The 22,150-nt window shown below is 44.6% G+C and overlaps 3 protein-coding genes across 3 annotated transcripts; 2 read left to right on the forward strand and 1 right to left on the reverse strand.

Moving 5' to 3' along the window:
• Positions 1-259: 259 nt before the first annotated feature.
• Positions 260-3,074, reverse strand: josd2 (Josephin domain containing 2). The gene is made up of 4 exons (XM_088386793.1): positions 2,639-3,074; positions 1,803-1,928; positions 1,527-1,724; positions 260-1,274 (listed from the first exon to the last, which is right to left on the reverse strand). Exons 1-4 carry the CDS (start codon positions 2,758-2,760, stop codon positions 1,145-1,147), a joined length of 576 nt encoding a protein of 191 aa, XP_088242919.1. The 5' UTR covers positions 2,761-3,074; the 3' UTR covers positions 260-1,144.
• Positions 3,075-3,866: 792 nt separating this feature from the next.
• Positions 3,867-6,102, forward strand: ube2s (ubiquitin-conjugating enzyme E2S). Its single transcript, XM_088388295.1, has 4 exons — positions 3,867-4,063; positions 4,965-5,112; positions 5,284-5,474; positions 5,555-6,102. Exons 1-4 carry the CDS (start codon positions 4,061-4,063, stop codon positions 5,918-5,920), a joined length of 708 nt encoding a protein of 235 aa, XP_088244421.1. The 5' UTR covers positions 3,867-4,060; the 3' UTR covers positions 5,921-6,102.
• Positions 6,103-8,024: 1,922 nt separating this feature from the next.
• Positions 8,025-18,378, forward strand: shisa7a (shisa family member 7a). Its single transcript, XM_088387687.1, has 6 exons — positions 8,025-8,669; positions 11,372-13,184; positions 13,697-13,851; positions 14,249-14,314; positions 16,096-16,281; positions 16,408-18,378. Exons 2-6 carry the CDS (start codon positions 12,487-12,489, stop codon positions 17,448-17,450), a joined length of 2,148 nt encoding a protein of 715 aa, XP_088243813.1. The 5' UTR covers positions 8,025-8,669; positions 11,372-12,486; the 3' UTR covers positions 17,451-18,378.
• The last annotated feature ends 3,772 nt before the right edge of the window (positions 18,379-22,150 follow it).

Raw genomic sequence — 22,150 nt, forward strand, 5'->3', positions numbered from 1 at the left:
ATGGAACATTTGCATGATAACAGCAAAATGTGAAAAATTTGCACATTGTCATTACTGATTGTTTTTATGAAGTTAGAAGTTTGTTTTAAAATCTGAAAAATATTAATTACTTTTTTCATTCATATCACCAGTCAGGAAATTTCTGACCAGAAATGTAAGTAAACTATTCTATGCATTTTTTGCCACTGATTCTGAATTTCTTCTCATTTTTTTCCTCTAGCAAATCATTTTCTTAAAGGAAATAAAATCCAACAAGGCCTGAGGGTTAAAACAACAACCAAAATTTATTATAAATACATTTCAACATTAAAAACTTTGCAGGTCGTTAGTCAATAAGTCACAAGTGTGCACCACAGACGGACAGACAGACAGGCAACGCTTATTAGATATGCATAGATCAATAGCGATGGGCATTTGAATTTGTCAATTGGTTAATGTTATTTTTTAACATTGCTAGTTTGACTGTAATGTTATGAGTAGTGTACGCTCTTTTCTCACTAGTAGGACACTTTTGGAAAATACTGAGGTGAAACTGTACCCAATTCAACAACTGTGCTACTACTACCAGCGGAATAACAATTTACCAGTTAGTGTTTCACTAGTAGCATGAAGATGTCAACTTGAGCAAAGTTGGATACAAATACATAGTCTGATCTGTAATCTGCATTTTTTTTTGTTCCCATCATGAGCGATCACTGTTATTATTAATATTATGATGACATCATGCCAACACTTTGTACCACCAAACCGTTCAAGCGCTCAGTCCAGACTGGCTTCCCATGTTAGAGCTTAGCTGCAGAGAAAAAAGTTACAATCATCGGATCGTCACGTCACAAGTGCACAAGTTTATTTGAAAGCCGTTTGAGCATTTAAGTTCACATTCTTGAGACCTTCAAATTCATTTACTCGAATTACGCTCTTTGGTTAGTCATTCGACTATTACACTGATTTGTGTCCTAGCGAGTTCAAAGGGTGCACTAGTTGACTTTAAACTGGATATCAAGAAAACGGAATAAATGTTCAAAGGCTTTCCAAACGAGCTTCTCTTTGGCGCGTGTGGTCGTTAAATGTTTGTTCCCTGAAGACTTTGCTGCCATGAGTGTGTTAAAAAAAAAGAAGAAAAAGAAAGTCCTTTGTTTTGCTCTCACGCCGCACTGTTCGCACCATCACCGGCGGGGTCGGGGTTCAGCCAGGAGCCATCCTCCTCCACCTCCCGCGTCACCACCAGCAGCATCTCCGCTACGTCTTGAGAAAGCTGCTCGCTGAGAAAAGTTCTGTGAGAGAGAGCGCAGAATGCATGTGAGTACATTTTTCATCCAATCAGATTTCAGCTTTTATGTGTTGCCGTGTCAACCTAACCTCGGGATGGAAAAACTGGGAAAAATAAATTTCCAAGATATTTTCGGCAAACTTTCACCAGTGTTTTATTAATCTGCATCTTTGCTGATTGTGTTTGATTTATATTTTTATGTTATTCGACAAATATTGTGATCTAGGTAGATTCTATGAAAATTATGATCTCCTACTGTAGTTCCTTTTCCCCTCCGATGCACACGGGACTCTTCAGCTTGGAGTCCAGGTTGTAGTACTGCCCGTTGACTTGGCGTACGGCGAGCCAGTGGCGCCGCTTCAGCAGCGGCAGGGACAGGATCCCCAGTGAGACACACGATGGGACATTCAGGATGAAGCCCTGAACTTTGGAGATGCACAAGCTCTGAACCGTCCTGTAGGGTATAAAAACAAAAACCATCACGCCCACCCTCTTGATAAAAGTCGCTTTAAGGTGTGTCGCTGACACATACCTGCGTTTATCCCACCACACAGCTGCCAGCTCCCTGCTCTGTAGGGCCGCCATGATGACGTTGACGTCATAGTTGCCCGTGCCGAACACGGAGCGATGTGGGTTGACCACACATTGTGGAGCCAACCTTCAAAAACGAGGGGAAAAAAAACACATCTTTGCATCTTGAGCAAGTTCTGTTTCAGACATGGGGAATGTGAATTTCCATCCACAAAGATTCCATCCAGGATGCGGCCAGTCACAAACAGCTGATTCATTCCGAGGAGATGCATTTATGTGAAGTAACCACAGAAATTCTATGGTCAGGCTGGTAAAACACGCAGATGAACAATAACACTTCTCAGATTCACTGCATGTTGACATCTATATTTGGCGTGACTAGTTTTTCACACTGGAATTTTGATTAGTCGCCAACACATGACTTAAGAGCTGTTTCCGCATGACTCTCCTGTGCGTCTTTTTTTTTTTTTTTTTTGGGGGGGGGGGGGGGGGGGGGGGCTGGGGGGCATAATAATGGCAAAATTTTATCCAATAGCTTTTAGTTAAATAAATTAGCGAGCTTGGTCATGGATGAAAAAACTCGTAAGTCAGGGGTATCATGTGTAACTTCATTGGACGAGATACCCAAACGAAAATGAAACTTTAGTGGTGTGGTGGCACCTCGCCCGAGGTGGCAGGTTTCTAAGGAGCGCCCCTGTTGCACACAAACTACTTCACTATTTATCTGTGGCTCTCTCTCTATATATATAATATATATATATAATTGTGCTTTTTGATCACTTGATTGCAAACTACCAAGCGCACACACATTAAATAAAATATAATTTCACGCCGTACCGTTTGCAGATCTCGTCGGCTGTCTCCTTTGTAAACACCCTCTCCTGCAGCACGTTGTTGAGCGCGTGGATGGCGCACAACTCCAGACGCTGCTTCTCGTGGAACACTTCCCCTTCGCTCATAATATTCGCAAAAATAACAACAGGCAACTTTTCCACTACCCGATCCAAACAAAAATCAACCGCGTTGGCGCAAGCAACATAAGCAGCGCCGAGCTAGCTAGGTAGTTAGCTAGCTAACATGGCTACTCCAACGCCCAACAAGCTAATAACTATTTTTTAAAATGAGTGGAAGCCTTTGGCTTTTTTTCTCCAACGTGTGTTGAGATCGGGAAAAATATGCTGTTGACGAAGAAATTCCCAGCCAAAACCAAGAAGGCGGTGTTACGCGCTTGACAGCTCCATCCAAAACACCCGGAAGTGCCTCGTGTTGATGTTGTAACAAGTTTTTCCATTTCATTCAAAACAAAACTTTACCAGTTTGTAATTTTGTTTGGTATACACAGCCACTGCAAAAAACAATGTTGTAAAATTAATAGTTAAGATGAAAAAGTATGTATACCATCTTTTTATACTCAACTAAATTTCAAGCAGCTTTTTTCTTTTGAATTTAAATACAGGAGTTGAATCCGTATTTCTACAGATAATAATTTTATCCGAGTCATCTATTTAATATACAGAATTATCTGTATTTCTTCTGAAGTACTATTTTATGTATATATGTATAATATGGTTACCGTTCCATCCCAATCATAGCAATACTTTCAATGCTTCTGAACAGTGAATTGCCATTCTAAAAAAAAAAAAAAAAAGCAAAAGGAAATACAACTTTACTGAATACTTTACATTTTGCAGAGATACACAATCATCAGATTTTTTGCCGCTGTGTAGGAGCGCCCTCCGGTGCCTATGTTGAATGGTAGTTTGCAACCAAGATTTCAACATCTTAAATTTCTTAGTTATTGTTTTTTTTTTCAACATAAACAATTTTTGTTTCAAAAACACATGCCGTCATAATTATATGGTTTGAGTCGGATTATTCATAAAATGTTTATTCTGAGTAATTTTAATCATTTTCCATTTTTTCTGGGCTTGTTCGTGGACTTTCGTTCAAACGGACCATTCACGGACAACTACTCGACCCTCGAAAATGATGGTTGGGCTCCTCTCGATGACGTAGAGAACATCTGCATTACAATTGGTTGAATTCAAGCAATTCACTTTACTGTCACGATCCCATTGGGCCGTGGTCTGGTTAACTGAGCAACGTATTTTTGTTCCTGTGTCAACTAAAAAAGAAGAAAAGCGCAGGAGCTAGCGAGCAGAAGTTTCTACCAAATAATTATTTTTTTAGTTCCACATAGACAGAAAGGCCTCATCGTGTAATCTAAAACCCGCTGCCTTGAAAGAGCTAATTTTGAAAATGGTAAGACTGACGTTAGCAGTCGATTGTACGGCTAGCTTTTAGTTAGCATTAGCTTGTTTCGGTGTTTAGCCGTCGTCAGGCGTCGAGGTTCCTTCCTCTTATTCGGTCATATTTAAACAAATAGTGATGTCATTTTAGTAACCTGACGAACTATTTTGTTAGTTTGCTGCGTGCATCAGCGAGGGAAAAATTGCTTACATCAAGTGTTAAACGCGGGGTTTATTTCTTTTCTTTTTTTCTACGCTAGCGTAGCTAACGTGACGTCATTTTAAACCCCAATCTGACATTACTAGGCTCATTCAAACGTTTGCTTTAGCTTTTTGTCAATAAACGACAACAGCTTTATCACATTGAAACTCGTCTTGACGGTTAATTTAAAGTTTAGTCTATTCAACAACATCTGTGACAGTAAAATAAGTACGGCATGTGGCATTTTTCTTTCGGAGATAGCTAAACGATGTTAAATGTCCTGCAATTGACATCATGTTCTGTATTTGTGTTTAATTCTGCACTGATAAAAATGTGTACACACTGTATTACGGTTAAGTGGATTTGGTAGCAGGTATCCCACATTTACCACGGGAATACGTTCTACACTTTACTCCTCCCGCACACCTATAAGATTTAAATGTATAAAAACATTGAAATTGTCAAGAAATATGTCAACAAAGCACTGAAATGACTAGCGATTCTCAGTCTTAAAATGTATAGAAAATACATTGTAAGATGCCGCTATGTCGGCGAGTTCGAGTGCTGTAGTTGACCACTGTCTCCATTTTCTCGTGCAAAGCTTTTACAATGTACAATTATGGCGTCAAAGACCCTGCTAGCATAGAAATATGCTATATCGCCGAGCAAGACTGTACGCTAAAGTCTGATGAACTTCTCTGTCTTCCAACAGAACTCCAATGTGGAGAATTTGCCCCCTCATGTTCTTCGCTTGGTGTACAAAGAAGTATCAGCATTAGCCGCGGACCCTCCAGAGGGTATCAAGATCTACCCCAGTGATGAAGACATAACAGAACTGCACACTGCCATAGAAGGCCCCGGTAAGAGGCCTTTATAGTAATATTGAAAGCTTAAGTACATACAGTAGCAAAGATTTTTTTTATTATTAAATCTGTCAATTATGGCGAGTCTGCATTTTTTCTGCTGCCATCTTATCGGGATTGTTAATCCTTAATAAGTGGTCGGATTTGTGCTTGTTTGCGCGGCGGCAGAGGGAACCCCATTTGCCGGCGGCGTGTTCCGAATGCGGCTGGTCCTCGGCAAGGATTTCCCTGCTGTTCCACCCAAGGGGTATTTCCTAACCAAAATTTTCCACCCCAACGTGGGCCACAAAGGCGAGATCTGTGTCAACGTCCTCAAGAGGGATTGGAAGGCAGAACTCGGCCTCAGACACGTCTTACTCGTAAGATTGATCGTCCTGTCTTTTCATTTTTTCTTCTCGCCTGGCGTGCTCTCTAATCGACACCACCTCGTTTCCCACAGACAATCAAGTGTCTCCTCATCCACCCAAACCCCGAGTCGGCTCTCAACGAGGAGGCGGGCCGCCTGCTCCTGGAGGACTACACAGAATACGAGGCACGAGCCCGCCTCCTCACCGAAATCCACGCCATGACGGGGCCCGGCGGCTCCTCGGGAGCCTCGCAGGACCCCATCGACGGGCCGCAGCCCAAGAAGCACGCGGGAGACCTCGGCAAGTGGGCGGGAGTCAGCTCGGCGGCTGTGCCCGCCGCTCTCGGAAATGGCGCCAGTGGACCCAGCACGACCGCTAGCGGCAGCAGTAGTAGCGCCATGAATAGCATAGCAGTGAAAAAGAAAGCCGATAAAAAGCGCGCATTGAGGCGACTTTAATGCAACATTTTCGGGTTTGCGTGTGTGTGTGTGTGCGTGTGTGCAAGGGTGTAAATACAGAGATCCAAGTTGTTCTTTTAAAGTTGTTTTCCTTTTTGACCACCACAATCCAGACTGTCCACTTTGTACTGTAGCGTTTGACCTGTCAGAATTAAATTCAGAATTAAAATGGTAACGGATAATGGTTTTCTGCGGTTTTAAGAACAACGCACACAATAAGGCATATTGCAAGAATCATCACAACACCCGCCCCCCCTTAATCTACTTAAGACCACTTGCAAGCAAGCGGATCTAAATCTGCAGCATCTCAGAAGCGTCCTCCGTTTGGTTTCCTCTCTGTTACAATGCTTGCAAAACCTCACCACTGCTGAAGCAAACCAGGGCAGAGGCCAAGATTCCTCAAGGCCTCGTTTAGTCCAAAACAAGATTTGCACTTTCCAAAAATCCGCTAAAGCTCTGAAGAGGATGTGCACTTGTTAGCACAATGACATACGATAACACAAGTTTGTGTTTCGAATCATCATAAAGTGTCAAGCTTTGTCCAGTTGTACTCCTCAAATATTGGATTGGAACAATTGTGTCTGATTACAATTAATGTATATTCAAAAGTAATCAGTCCAACATAATGGTCCTGTTGGGACATTTTATATACAAAATAGTTTCCTCACTTGCAGGCTGCTTTTCTGTCTCATCAGGCCTTCCTGAGGAGATATTAATAAGTGGATGGGAAAGATTCAATGGCTGCATGAACAATTGACGGGTGAGACAAGTTTGACATTTTAATCAATAAGATGTGAAGAAATGTAGCTTCCTGTTTGGATTTTGTGTGTGTGTTTTTTGTCTTGTCAGGGACCGGAGCTGCAGCATCTGGTTCAGTTCTGAGGTTTGAATCTTGGCTCCAGCCTTTTTGGAGTCTTGTTTTTATTTGCCCTGTCTTTGCTTCTGCGTGGGTTTCATTGAAGACTAAATCACAGGTGTCAAATTCAAGGCCCGGCTCCACCACTTTATTTTTTTTGGGGGGGGGGCACACCTGCATCATGTTTCCGTGTGGATTTGATTGATCACACCAACGCTTGTTTCTCATGCTTTGGTCACTTGTGTTTGACCGAGCCAATCAAAAGCGCAATTACCATCTTCTGCTTCCTTTCTGACCGAGCGAGCGTACATGCAGCCTGTCACCATTCAATTTGTTTATAGTGGTCTCCTGTTCTGCACTGATGGAATAAGCATTATGAGCCAGCCAGTAATTGCATGCGGAGCAGTGAGTGGAAAAGCGCACCCTGTAGAGCGTCACTGGAGCGCATCTAATGACGGCCTGCACCGGCCTCCCACCCACCTGTGTGGAAATAGCTGCCTGACATGCAGGTAATTATACCCAACACCCCCCCCTTCCCCAAAACCGTATCACAACACCTTCTTTTTTTTACTCTTCTGGCAAACGTCCTGCTTTAATAGCACAATTCTTCTTCTTCAAAAAAAAAACCCCAGCATTCGGTCACTACGATGCATCATGACATCATCATCCAAAAAATAGCGCTAATGTTAGCATTATTGGTGTCCATGAAACAACTGTACCAAGTAAACAACCCAAAGTCAGCTGAGATAAGTCACAGTTAACCTCTGACCCTAATTAGTACGATGTGGGCCCAAAGGGAAAATTGTAAGCGTTAACCTCATAACTGCAAAGACAGACTTGTTCACCACTAGGGCACCGCTCTGCCCAACATTTATGTTGAGCTCGTCCTTGCATCTGTGCAACAACAAATGCATTGAGGGAGCATACAAAAGCACTTTCATTCATGCGTCATATATGAAGACCATATGCAACACACCATGACCTCCCCCCTCCAATAGCACACATTTTTCCATCCAAAAGTATCCTGATAATTCACCCGTGCAAGTGACTAGAGTATTCAAGCTTTTTTGCGCCAATCTTCTCCCCCTCCCTCCTCTGGTTTCATCGCTTTCATAATTGCCACCAACATAATGACACTGTTGCCTTGGCAACCATGTTTCTATGGCTCCTCTCCCCCCTCCTCATCTTCTTTCTCTCCCCCCCCTCCCCCCCCCCCCCCCCCCCCCTCACACATTCACCAGAGGCTGATCACGCTTCTGCCGGCTGCCGCTTCAATTAAACTTCTTTGCCGTTTCTGCTTTCTGGGTTGGGCTCGCACTTTTTTCAGTGATTAAAACAGGAGGGATGAGAAGGCGCCTAATCAGCTCGGAGGAGAGTTGAGGGTCTCATCATCATCATCAGCATCAGGAGCAGTCAGGCAGGGTCCAATCACAAGCAGCTGCAGCGGCAGCATCTCGCCGAGGATCACGCCTGCTATTCTATTCTACAAAAGTTGCATCGTGAACCCCGCTGTGGTTTTCTTCTGAATCGGAATGTTCCAGCTGACGCGTGAGAACATCTCAGAACATCTCGTCTAGTGGTGCTGCTGACCCACCCTCCCCTTAGTAAGCCACACACCCCAACGTTTCCCCCCCTCCTCTTCCCTATATGTCGTGCGTGTGCGTGGATTTATCAAGAGCGACGACGATGGAGACCTGCGACACTTGTTCGTTCTAACTAAACAACACAAGGAAGAAAAAGAAAAAAAAAAACAGCTGGTCCAGATCCAGAATCCGGGATTCCAGGATCCGGATCAAGTGCAGGTCTAATAAAGAACAGGCTGCCTGTCTGAGTGAGAGACGCGGAGGTTGAGTGCGCAGACTCCGGCGACAAACCTCGCACAGCGACGCACAGGTAAGACACGACACTTACATAAAAAAAAAACATTTAAAACCAAAGCGCATGTTTCTGTGAGTTTGTCAGGTTTTATCTGCTGCATCACTTTTTATTTTTTGGACAGTCACGCGCATGCTACTTCTGCACAACGTTTGTTTGAATCGTTGTTAAAAATATATATGTATACATATTACCGAAGCAAATTAGCGCAAGTGCACGCGCATAATGAGAATAATGATATTAGCAGCGCTCGCGAAGAAGCAGACATACACCGGCGAGGATACACCCACGCACTCTCAGCAGCAAGCGAGCAAGAAAGCAAGCAGCCCCACAGCTACATGCAAGTCATGTCCATTTCCCTGTTACAAGTTACAACTAATTAATGTGTCGGTGCGGGGGGGTTAAATCGATGTGCACGTCAGTCACTCGTTGCGCAGCAGCAAAAATAATGAATTTGAAAAAAACAAAAAACAACAACAAGCCACGCTGCTGTGATTTTTAATTAAGTAGCCTATGTCACGCAGTCGTGTTTTTCTTTTTTAATCTCCCCATGGTTGTTTTTTCCCGATGCATTTTCTCGTTTCCCGACAAACACCTGTTGCAACGCACTCGCGCCAAAGTAACGCTCGGTGGGTGTGGCTCACTCACGCAGGGTTGGTTTTTGCATGTTTATTCCTTTTTGGTTGTTTTTATCTTTTTTTTTTTTGCGTCCTCCTCCCAGTGGCTGCTCGTAAGTATGCATGTTCACACTTGTCAATGTGTGCCATTCACCCCCCCCCTTCTCCTCCCGCCCCCTTGCTGCAATGCCTCAGTGGCACAGTGTGCTTTTGCTGGAGGCCGCTGGCCAAGTGATGCTTTGTGGAACAAAATGGGGTCCAGCTAATAAATCACACGAAGACGAACTTGTGAGTTTAATACTCTTACAAGAAAGCCTTTTCAACCATTTGTTTTACCCTTGGGTTCCGATTGTGTTCGCTTCCTTTCCCTTCCCCATCACAGACAGCGCTGCAGTGCTATTCTGAGAGAGTTAGCTGCCTCAACCCACGCACGGATTCTGAGAGAAAGCGAGAGAAAGGCAGAAAGAAAGGAAGGATATGGGGAGAGATTTGTCTGAAAATTATTCACATATTATCCTTAATTCACATGTTTGATGTTGTGTGAGCATTTATTATTAATTATTATTGCCAAATATTCGATTCTTTTTGTGAAAATGATGAATGTGTGTTTGTGGATAAATTGGCATACGCTTTTTTGAGTGATTAATAAATGTAGTTGTTTATTTTTAGTGAGACAATCGTCACGCTGTTTCAAGCTCAATGTGTCGAAAGGCCTGTTCCCCTTTTGTCCGCTAGGAGACGCTGTTGCTGTCTCCGTTTAACAGGAACGCGCCGTCTATTGTGTTTGGTTAAAATTGGAAATGGGAAAACGGAAAATAATCGTTTATGTAATATTTTATTCTTTGTTTATCCACCAAAAATCGTGAAACAACGCACGATCGTATTTCCCCCCTCAAGCTTACCTTTCCTTGAAGCCGGAATTTATTTTTCAGCCGCTACTTCTTCTACGCCAAAGCGTTAACAGCTGACGAAGAAAGTCGAAACCATAGGTGGCAAACAAATTAGTGTTGCACTTTGTTTCCTGACTTGTGTCAAATTAGATGAACACTCGTTTTTCCGAGAAACATTGAATCATTCACAAAGATAGGGTGAACAAGATTTACCTATCAATGACGTCATTGGTCATCTTTCGATTATGCTATTAAAACCAATCACTGGGGATGGCTGATGGTGTAACATGTCAAACTCAAGGCCCGGCGGCCAGATACGTCCCGCCACATCATTTTATGTGGCCCACGAAGACAAATTGTGCATCAAATTCATATGTCAATATTAAAATTACTAATTGTTTTCACTTTTAAAAAATAGCTCTATTGCTAGCAATTTTTATTACCATTCATATTTTTAAAATATGTTAACAGTTTATCTTAGTCTCTGTTTTGAAAACTAGTTATTCATCTAGTCATTCACAAGTTTGTTGAGTACTATATATAATTTGAGACATTCAGACATTTATTTCGGTTGTCAATTTCAATGGCCCTTCGAAGGAAACCATGACTATGATGTGGCCCATGACAAAATAAGTGTGACACCCCTCGTGTAGTGGTACAGTCGCCTCTCTCGTGTGCACGCACCATGAGTTCGATTCCTGTTTATGACGGTGTGTGTGAGATTAACAAAAATTGAAACCAATTTTGCATAAATGATCCAACACAACATAATAAGATATAAATAGCGGATGTCTTTACGTATCTGAATAACAGATATTAATTGTGTGAATAATTTTGACACAAATCTCTCTCCATAGCAGAGAAAAAAGGGAGGAGCGGAAAGGCTGACTGTAAAGAGATGTTTAGGAATGGCCTTTCACTTTACTGCACAAACACAATGGCCGTTATTTGGCCATCTACATGTGTCCTAATGTTGCGGCTCTCGTGTGTGTGTGTGTGCGTGTGTGTGTTGTGGCACTAAGTGCTGGGAGAAATATACTTGATTGTGTAGCCAACCACCCACATGCCGCCCTCCCACTCATGGTCGTCTCTGCTCCTATACCTCTAGCTCTTCCTCCTCGCCTCTCTTTGTGCTTCTTTCAATCCCTTCCCTGGCTCAGTTTTCCTCGATTTACCTTGCCACTAATCACTTCATCTCTTGTTTGTATTCCAGCGGACTCCCTTGGAGAGAGAGAGGTCCCTTGGTCTTTTTTGGCCCTGAGCCCCCTTTACCAAACCCACCCCCTCAAAAGCTTGCAGGAGCCCACCCTCCCCGCCGCCTCGCCCATCCATATGTGCCTCCATTCTCTGCCGCACATTTTTCCAAATTACATGTAATTATATTTTTCTCCAGTCACAGACGAATCTGCCACCGTCTCATTATTTGCCGGCACCTCCAACACAATAACTTTCAGGCATTTACATATTTCTCCACAAAAGTGATATTCTTTGAACCCACTTCCCAGTGACAAATCAGGGATAATTTTTCTTCCCTTTTGATATTTTTTTTTGGACAGGAGCCGTCATTCATCACGCGCTTAATTAGTCACCCCAGTTTAAATGGGACTGGCAATTTGGAGCTCGGAAGAACGGCACAAGTCGTCGCTCGCGATGTCTCTCGCAGGCGGGGAGCCATTTCCTCGGTTTGTGCTTACTCCTAATTTCCAACGCTAGCGGCCTCCTCCTCCTTCTCCTCACACTTAAAAGCTCCCTCATTATCACCCACCAGCACCCCATCACAGTCACAGCTTGTGCCAGGCCAGCGCCGATACTTGCCAATCCGATCCCGGAATAAAAAGCAAGAGATAAAAAGTGCAGCCATAGAAATGCCCGAGGAAGATTTAGTACGACGGGGGGAGTCTCCCGCGGGCTCCCCTTAAGTCACCGAGTGAGTGACAGTCGGTGTTTACAATGTGCCGATGAGATATCTAACGAGTGCCTACTTTTGAATGTGCCATACCGTATTTACGGAACAAACCAGATGATAACGTTTACATTTACATACAATCGATACGACATTGCTGCTCAAGTGCCGCCATCAGTACAGGAATGTAAAGGACTGCCTCATATCCGAATAGCATTGCGACAAAATTCATGAGCAGCTATCTGAAATCGAAGCTACCAGTTAAGAGTGGGTTTTTTTTTCTCGCTCGGCCAATTTTGATCTCGCCAGCTTTTCTGAATGAAGCTGCTGTTGTTGCATTGTGAATATTCACAGCTACGCTTTTGGAATCAGCTGGTGAACTAAAACCTCCACAACAAAAGCGCCGTTCCGATCGTCATGTAAAAATGACGCCCACAGCCAATCTCCGCATTCTGGCGCTGCTCTTCCTTCTCACGCACGCCACCGGGGTGGATGTCATCCCGTCCTCTGTCACGTTTTCTACCCAGCCCGGCCCCTCCATCCCGCAGTCCAATCTGAGGCCGGCCGCCCTAAGGAGTCGGCCCAGAGTCCCTGAGAAAGTTCCCGAAAGCCCCCCAGAGGGAGTCCTGGAGGCGCCCCCTAAGCCCATGGCCCAAATGATGTTCCCCAAAAATGTGACGTCATCCGAGGCACTGGCCCCGCCCCTTGGCGCTGCCCAGGTGGCCCCGCGCCTCATCGACGTGTGGATGGACGTATGTCAGGGTTACTACGACGTGATGGGACACTTTGACAACTCCTTCAACTGCACCAAGGACATGTTCATCTACTGCTGCGGGACGTGCCACTACCGCTTCTGCTGCCCCGATCGAAACCGGCAACTGGAGCAGGACAGCTGCAAGAACTACGACTCGCCCGCCTGGGCCAAGACAGAGTCCAACGCCCTGGTCATCGAAGAGGACCTGGGTCCCGACCCGGATTTCGACCCTCTCAAGCAGCAGAGCCACAACACGGGCTTTGTGATCGGAGGCGTGGTGGTGTTCATGGTGGCCGTGGCTGTGGGTATCAAGGTGGTCTTCAACAAGGTCCAGCACGAAGCCATCCAGAGGGACCTCAATATGCCAAGGTCAGGAGTTTTCCAGATTTTTGAAAAATGTATCTATCGCTGCTCTTTTGATCAGTTAAATTAGGCTTGTTGCTTTTTTCCAACTCTTGTTGACGACGCAACGTAAACAGATATAAATAAAGTCTAAAATGGTTGTTATCTGGATTGTTCGAGATTTGGGGTACAGAGTGTGAGTACTCTTGCTACCTCGGGCTAATCCCACACATCCGCGTATGAATGATGTGAACAAATGAGGTTTTCAGGACTCAATGAATGGCCCAGATTCATCATTCTGGCTTCACAATCATTCTCTTAGTCATCAGCTGGAAAAGTGCGAGAGGCTGCTGCAAAACTCCTCGGGGCCTTTTGGCTCATATGCTGCACCGTGTCGAACCGATGATATTGACAAAATACTGTTTCGATACATATAGCCGACATTTTATGTCCTGCTCGATCCAGGAAAGGTAATCATGTTCAGAACAGAAAACTCATTTCTATTGTGACCCTCCCCCCCCTCTCTCCGACCACTGTAGAGCCTTGGTGGACATGTTGCGGCACCAGTCCAGTCCGGTGCAGCAGGACGAGAGAAACAACAGCGTGGCCCTGACCATGGGAGATGGCCAGGGGACGCTGGGGAGAGCGCCGAAAAACCTCTACGCTCCAGGACTGCCGAGCAAGGACAACAGATGTGAGGGTGTCGGGCTTAAAAATAGCGCAAACCCACGACTTGATTGTCTGGAATGTACGAATGAGTGCTTTGTAACAAAGCGTAGGCCAACACTAGCTTTGTTGTTTTAATGACCTTTTTTTTACAGGAGTACTAAATTGTAAGATAGATACTCAAACTGTGTGTGTGTGCAGATGGACTGTTTTCTTTTTAATTAAAAATCCAGTGTCGTATTGTAGAAAACAACTACACCATTTTTTTCCAACAAGCAAGGCTTTACAACGCTAATTATTAAAAATTTGCTATTCATGAGACAGTCACTCCAAAAACATATTGAAAGGGTGTCGAGTGTGCTTGAATTTTTTTTTTTAAAAGTGCTGCGAGCTGATTATGAGCCATTCTGTTCTTTTAATTACAGTGGGCAACCTGCAGCACAATTTTATCCACACGTCAGGCTCCAGCCCCAAACACACTGCGACGATTGGTGAGTTCCGCGCTTGCAACTGTCACGACTCGTCTTACTATGTGTCTATGTGTCGAGATGTGTGAATACTGAGCTAAATGTTAGCGCATTAGGCCCATTAATGCTTCCTCAACATGAAACTTGACTATGTTGTCATGGTTTCTGTCTGCGTCTCTGTATACTCGCCCCTCCCCTCCTGTGTCCATCCACGATCAGTGTCATCACAGTCACCTGCCTTTCGTTACCTGTTTCGTATTTAAATCCTGTCTACGTGTCAGTCCCTGTTGGATTATTCTGTCACGGAGCGGAATGGAGTAGGGTGACCAAATGCAGCTTGGACCAGGGTTTATTGAGGGAAAAGGGAGTTGGAAGGGAAGATGAGGGGAAACAGGAACTGGCAAACTAATATTACAGCCTAACAAAACACCAACAGGACTGACTGACGGACAGGGATGGCAAACAGAAAAAGACCGCGACAAGACTACAGACAAGAGACAAGAAACAAGAATGATCCGCAAGGGAGCAAAAAAATTGTTAAGGCCCAAAAAGCACCACAGTTGTCACAAAAGTTAAACACTTCAGCGACCAGCGCCTGGATCACCCTCCACCACCAGCTCCCACCCGCGACGCCCGATCCACGTCCGTCGTCGGAGCTTGTTCCAGCGCCATCGGCTCCGTGGCTGCCGTCGGACTTTGCTCCAGCGATGCCGGACCCGTGGCCGCCATCAGAGTTCCTTCCAGCGCCATCAGACTCGTGGCCCCCATAGGGCCCCACCCCAGCGTCGCCAGACCCGCGGCATAGCCAGGCTTCGTGCCAACAATGCCGGACCCGCTATCGTCAGAGACCCCGCTCCCACTGATGAAACACTCGTCTGACTCCTGCTGCTGCATGCGGCTATGGCTTCCCGTATGCCGCCGTGTGTGCGGCTGTGACTCTTGCCGCTGCACGCAGCTTTAACCTCTTAGTTGCTGCTGAGCGCGGTTCGGACTTTCCATGTGCTGCCGAGCGCGGTTCGGACTCTACCACAGACCAGTGGGGGTCATTTGGACTGGTGCGCTTCCCCCCCGTGCACCATGTGGGGGTTTGGGCTTTTGGGACGTCGAGAGCCGTCCCTTGCGGGGGGGGTACTGTCACGACTCGTCCCTGGTCGTCTTACTATGTGTCTATGTTGTCATGGTGTCTGTCCGCGTCTGTGTACTTGCCCCTTCCCTCCTGTGTATGCCCACGATGAGTGTAATCACAGTCCCCTGCCTCTCGTTACCTGTCTTGTATTTAAGTCCTGTCTGCGTGTCACTCGCTGTTGGATTATTTCTTGTCTTTCGTCGTTCCTGTCATTCTGTTTTTGCCTTGTCTGTAGTCTTGTCTCTGTCTTTTTCTGTTTGCCATCCCTGTCAGTCAGTCAGTCCTGTTGGTGTTTTGTTAGGCTGTTATATTAGTTTGCCAGTTCCTGTCTGTCTGTTCACCCTCATCTTCCCTTCCAACTCCCTTTTCCCTCATTAAACCTTGGTCCAAGCTGCATTTGGTCGCCCTGCTCCATTTCCCTTTCGTGACAGCAGCAACATGTACACTGACAATATTCAATCAAAGTAATCACGTTCATAAACGTATCCTTGATTTCGGGGGTTAATCTTTTTGAAACTGAGGGCTTCTAGCCTAATTTTTTTTTAAAGGACTGTATAGTCTGGATCCAGATGATTTTATTGTGTGGCATCACTTGACAAAAAAAAAAAGAAAAATCACATTCTTTTCTTGTACCCGGAGGAGCACATCTCATTTAACACCCACCCATGGCTTCTCACAGAACGCACCCCCCGGATGAACAACGCTCAGCTGGCGGCGGGGGGCACCTTGCTGTCCAATAAACACAACAACACCAAATCCCAGCCTGCCTTCCACCACTCCCTGCACAACCTGGCTCAGCTGCCACCCTCCTACGAGAGCGCCACCAAGCCCGAACTCAACCGATACTCTTCGCTCAAACGGCTCGGTAAGTGCTGCCCCCCCCAGAGGCGAGGACAAACGTTCCGCCGACCCCCTCGATGGGCGAAGCTCTAATAACCCGTCAGAGATGCCTGTGCCGATAAACAACTAAGAAATGTTGTTTGGCTTTCAGAAAAAGGTTTGGATGAGTACTCATCTGGTTACTGCACCACCAAGCGACGCCCGCACACCGCCCAGCCGGCCCTTCAGTCCTCCCAGCACCACCTCCACTGGGGTGGGGACTACACGCTCAGCGGGAGAGGAACGCTGCCCAGGCACGCGGCCCGTCCTTGGATTCCGCCGCCGCCGTCTGGCATGCCCGCCTCCCCCACTCCCAACCCCTACCCCTTGGACCCCCCGGAGCCCCAGTACAACCCCAACTACGACACCCTCTCCAAACCCAGGAAGGTCAAGTCCACCGACCAGCTGCTCAACATGGGCGACGTCCCCGGCAACACGGGAACTCTGTCCCGTCTTTCCAAGAACCAGCAGCACCAGTACTACAAAGCCATGGCTGCCTCCGGTAAGAACTCCAACACACAGACCCTCACTCGCAAGACCCAAGACAGGCAGGACAGGCAAGACAGGCAAGACAGGCAGGACAGGCAGGATAGGCAAGACAGGCAGGACAGGCAGGACAGGCAAGACAGGCAAGACAGGCAGGAGAGACACGAGAGACACGAGAGACAGGACCGGCTGCTCATGTCCCCAGACCATTTGGAGGAGAGAATGGGCGGGATGGGGGTCATGGATCCGTACGCTCACCCGGGAGGAGGTGTCCCCACCCTGCCCCGCCAGCAGAAGGCCCAGTCCCAGCAGAACGTGTGCGCCACCCCCTCCCTGGACCGACACCACATGATCAAGATGAACTCTCACCCGACGTCCGGCAGAGAGCAAGAGAGGAACCCAGGCATGACTGGCCACATCAGCGGGGGCATGGGCTGGGCGGGGGAGGCACCTGGGGCGGGCGTTGTCATGGGAACGGGAACGCTAGGGGGCCACAACGCCCGTAGGATGGCTTTCGCGAGCAAACGACAGAACACCATTGAGCAGCTGCATTTCATCCCGGGTGGCGGAGGCCCCGGCCCCGGCAGCGGGTCCGGGGGGAGCGGGGGCGGTGGGGGCGGCGGCAGTCAGGGGATCAGGACAGGGAGCAAAAATGAGGTGACAGTCTGAGGGGGCATTGTGCCTAACGTAGCGAGCGCTCAACCCTCGCCGCGGGACCAGAGCGCCCGTTTGCATTTAACCTAGAGATTCACAGCTGCCAGAAATAGAGAATATTCTTACAGTATAACATACGCTACTCCCAAAAAGTTCGGAATTTGCGGTGACTGTTGAGGAAATGTTATAACAGTGGACTTAATTCAAACTCCAACTTTTTGCAGCATTTACTGATCCCTAAAAAAAATAGCTAAACCACAACAGCAGGTATAATTTTTGTACATTTTCTCATTGCTTCCTTTAAAGGGATTCCAAATGGATGTAAATGCGGCAAGATGGCAGCAAAGGATGGCTTTTATCACAATGAAGTTACCCAACTCACATTTTTTTCTTTGCACCCAGATGCCATGAGAAAAACTACAAAAGACAAATATTGTGTTTGCTAAGGAGTCTTTGAGCAAAAACATCTTAACGATGCTTGTTCACATCCCCCCAAAAAATGATACAATTTCCGGTGATATTAAGTTACCCTGTTAAGGCTAACCGCTCATCTTATGTTCATCCTGAAATTCCACCCGAAAAAGACAAATATCCCTCCCTTTTTGAGAGTAGCGTATTTAGGCTATCCTAATTAGTGTTATAGTCAAACAGCTTGAATACGACCACTTCTTAAGACGTTAGGCACGCTCCAGTTGTGTGATAGCATACATCAGCCATATTTTCTAAGTGAATTTGCCATCTTTGCCATATACACAGCAGTGCCATTACTTGCACAGAGTGGTAGGATGGAAGAACACAGGACATGTACAGTAGACCGTTTTAAAAAGCACTCAGGAGCCATATTAGTTTTACACCTATATAAATATATACATAACATTATACATGATATACTATATATATATATATATATATATATATATATATATATATATATATATATATATATATATATATATATATATATATATATATATATATATATATATACATATACACACACACACACACACACACACACACAAATCAAAGGACTGATAAAGAGAAGAAGACCGTGTGGGACAGTGAATTTTATTAAAGAACGGAGCCGACTACCTGCTTGGCCAGCTCTCGCCTACAATGATTTATTACCAAGACGATTCTCGTGGGTGAGCATCAAGACATAGTTCTGACCTCGCAGTCACAAGGAGAAACTGACTTGCGTTGGGTCCCGTCAGCAAGAGTGACATTTTTCTGCCTTTCTGGCACAACGGAGCATCTCGGGACGCTAAAGGCATTCAAACTGTGGACCGACACGGACACGGACCAGTTTGATGCCCAGCTGGCTTAGTTTGCTGTGTGACCTTAGCTTCGAGGAGGAAGTCTCACCGGACGTCGCTTTGCGCTGCCACAAGTGTCAAAGACGATATCAGAAGATGACAGCGTCCCATTGTTTAAAATCAGGACCTGACTGCAAAAACAAATGGGCTACCAAATAATCAAGAGCCATGATTACAGTGGGTATTAAAAGTCTACACACCCCTGTTCGAATGCTTGCTTTTTTGTAATACATAAAAATGAGAGCAAGATAAATCATTTCAAACTTCTTCCACCATCAATGTGACCTGAGAGGGGAAATAAAAATAAACAACTGAGATAATGTGGTTGCAAAAGTCTGCACACCCTCAGAATTGGGGATGTGGCTGTGGTCAGAATTGAACAATCACATTAAAACTCATAATAAATAAGAGTCAACACTAACCCGGCAATTTTTAAAGTGCCTCCGATTAACTCCAAATAAAGTTCCGATATTCCGGTGAGCTTTTTCTTAATTTTTTTCTTTTAAAAAAAAAGATTCATCTTGCCCTCATTTTTTTTTAAATCACAAAATGTTGCATTTGAACAGGGGTGTGTAGACTTTTTATAGACACTGTACATAAGAATCGTCAACTTGCTTTAATGTAACCGAAGATGTTTTTCCTTTGTTTTTGTATCGATTTAAACAGAGCACAAATGAATAGACAGTCATGTCGCAGAGGTTGCACGTACCCAACATGTCCTTCAAAGCCATTTCATGGGGATTCAAAGAAAACTACCACAGAGGAAGCTGGTCAGACAATCACCACTGTAATGCGTTTCGCCAGTTCCAAACACGCGAGCGATGTTCTGTACAGGCGAGGAGACTTCGGGATGGCCAGGAAGCCCTTTCCAAACATCCTCCCGCACAAAGACCTCGCTGTGTCATAACCCGCTGCAGCCAGTAGGGGGGTTAAACCCATTGAAGACAAATAACCCCAATAAACATCAATAACAACGCTTATCAATACTAAGGGCTACCCTCTCCTTACACTCTGTAGTATGTGATATCTGTGGTCCATATGAGATGCTCTTGATTTTGTGTTGATATTGTCATTGCGTAATGAGTATATTCTTGTAGAAAAAAGATAGACGAGCAATCGGAGCACAGTTTGAAAGAGTCACAACACAAGAGACTGAAATTTGCACAAATAGACTAGCCGGCCCCTCAGATTTTGCGGAAGGTTTTTTTTTTTTCTGCAGTTTTTAACGACAAAGGGAATTCAACCGCCGGCTTTTCTCTACGAAAGGACACAGATTTCATTTGAACAATCTTCCTATACGCATTGCTAAATGTAGTTGTTCTCAATATGATGGAGTGTTCTTATTGATGATTATTATAATTGTTATGGTTATTATCAACGATTATCTTATAGTGTGATGTTCATTTACTTGGTGGGGTTTTAGTGTTTATTGTTTTTGGATAACTTTTAGCATTCTCATTAGGTTCTATTGCGTTACATACATGTGGTTCCTTGATGCATGCCTGATTCCATTCTTCGAAGAAGCATTTCTAGTATGTCTGGACTCTAAGGTCATTTTCTTGTTTCTAGCTGTACGTACTGTGCCTAGACATCGGCCTTATGGCGTCTTGATCTCATATGACTGCTTGGGTTGACACCGAAGTTCTAAAAGATTGTTGTAAAGAAAGATGGGATAGGACGGGATGCCACCAGACAAGCAAAGATCCCTTGTTTGATTCTCGTTATTTAAAACCTGTGATTCCATTCCATTATGTTTCTTTGAAATGTTTTTGTCAGAGAAGGTCTGGTGGGAAAACATCAGTGAATATTTCAGGGAAATGGACCCTTTATGTCACTCCCACTCCGTATTCGCTAATGTAATAAGATGTAGAAGTGCAACTATAAATGGATTAAATTGACCAGTTAACAAAGAAACAACAACTTTTAAATTTTAATAAGTGCTGAAATTTGTCCCGATTGTCGGTGCACACGGGCTTGCTAACAACGCTAATGGCTACCAATTAATGGCGAGCTGTGAATTTGGCACAGAGTCCTACCCAAAGTAATCCGCCTCTTAATACCAACAGTATCACGTCGCAGGTATGGGAAGCACTAAAACTCCACAAAACACAATACCAGGCTTGTGGTTAGCATGATGGCCTGCGATGAACAATTTCGCCTCTGTTAGCATCTTAGCATCTCTAGCATCTTTTTCTTCTCTTGTTCATTTCTTCATTGTTCATGTCACATTTTCAATGTTCTTTTTGTTTTTAATTTGTTTAGGTTTTATTAAATTAGCGAATACCAGCGACGCAACTAAAGGTAAGACCTTTGTGTACTGACATGTAAAAAAAGGGTCTATTATAGAGAGACAGTTTTTTTTTCAATTTTAAATTTGAATAGAGCCACAAAAGGTTTGTAGCAAAGTCTGTATACTCTCACAAGCCATATCCATCCAAACTCATGTTCTCACACTTTTCTAAATGGTTAACCTAATTTGTGCAAGTAACGTATTTTGTATAGCTAGTACAATCAGAAAACAATTTTGAGTGATATCTTCATTAATTTGAGAATTAAAACGCAAATTCTGTGTTAGTATTTAATGAATTGTGTAGTGCCAAACTCATAACGTTTGCAGTCTTGCTTCTTGTCATGGCCTTCTAGGCGGCTACAACAGTACACGATGGTATAACCTTTTCACCGCTGAGAGCTAACGAACAATACACAGGAATGTAAGGGCATTTTTTTTTTTGGGGAGAGCGAGAAATGAATGAACATGGTGTGAGTTTTGAACCATTATGAATTCATTTCGACCGAGGAAGCATAATGGCCACTTGAAATGTGAAAAAAAAAGCATTGCCAAAAGTAAATGACAATTGTAAGGACAATAATGGTGTCCAGTAGCCTAAAAATGAATTTATTTTCATGATTCAAACTTTCAAACAACCTTGTTTTCCCTCCCCTTTTTTGTTATTCTTCAATGCATTGATCCCGTTGGATACGACAATGACTTACGGGGAATTTGTATAATAAAGTTGATGGGAAACATTTATTGGTCTTTTTTTTTTTTTTTTTTTTTTTTGAGCAGGAGGTTTTGCGATGAAATGTTCTTTGAAGTCATGCATTTATATTCCACAATGTATATTGTAATGATAAGAAAAAAAGACATATTTGACAAAGACTTGAACCCAGGTCAACATAATAAAAGCGATACAGAGTGGACCAAATTGTAGCTGGGTTATCCAGCACCAGTGGGAGTAGATAGCTTGCTCCACTTGCGATACATGAAATGAAAAGTAGAAAGAGTCCTCAAACAACTGTCTCGCCCGCACAAAGTTATGTCGCGCTCTTGCCGAGGCAATTGAGTTTATATTCAAAAGGTCTCCCCCTATAACTGCATTTATTGCACTGAGCCGTTTT

This window comes from Syngnathus floridae, chromosome 10 (genome assembly GCF_059516105.1).
Source record: "Syngnathus floridae isolate MCC-2025c chromosome 10, RoL_Sflo_1.0, whole genome shotgun sequence".
Classification (NCBI taxonomy): Eukaryota; Metazoa; Chordata; class Actinopteri; order Syngnathiformes; family Syngnathidae; genus Syngnathus; species Syngnathus floridae.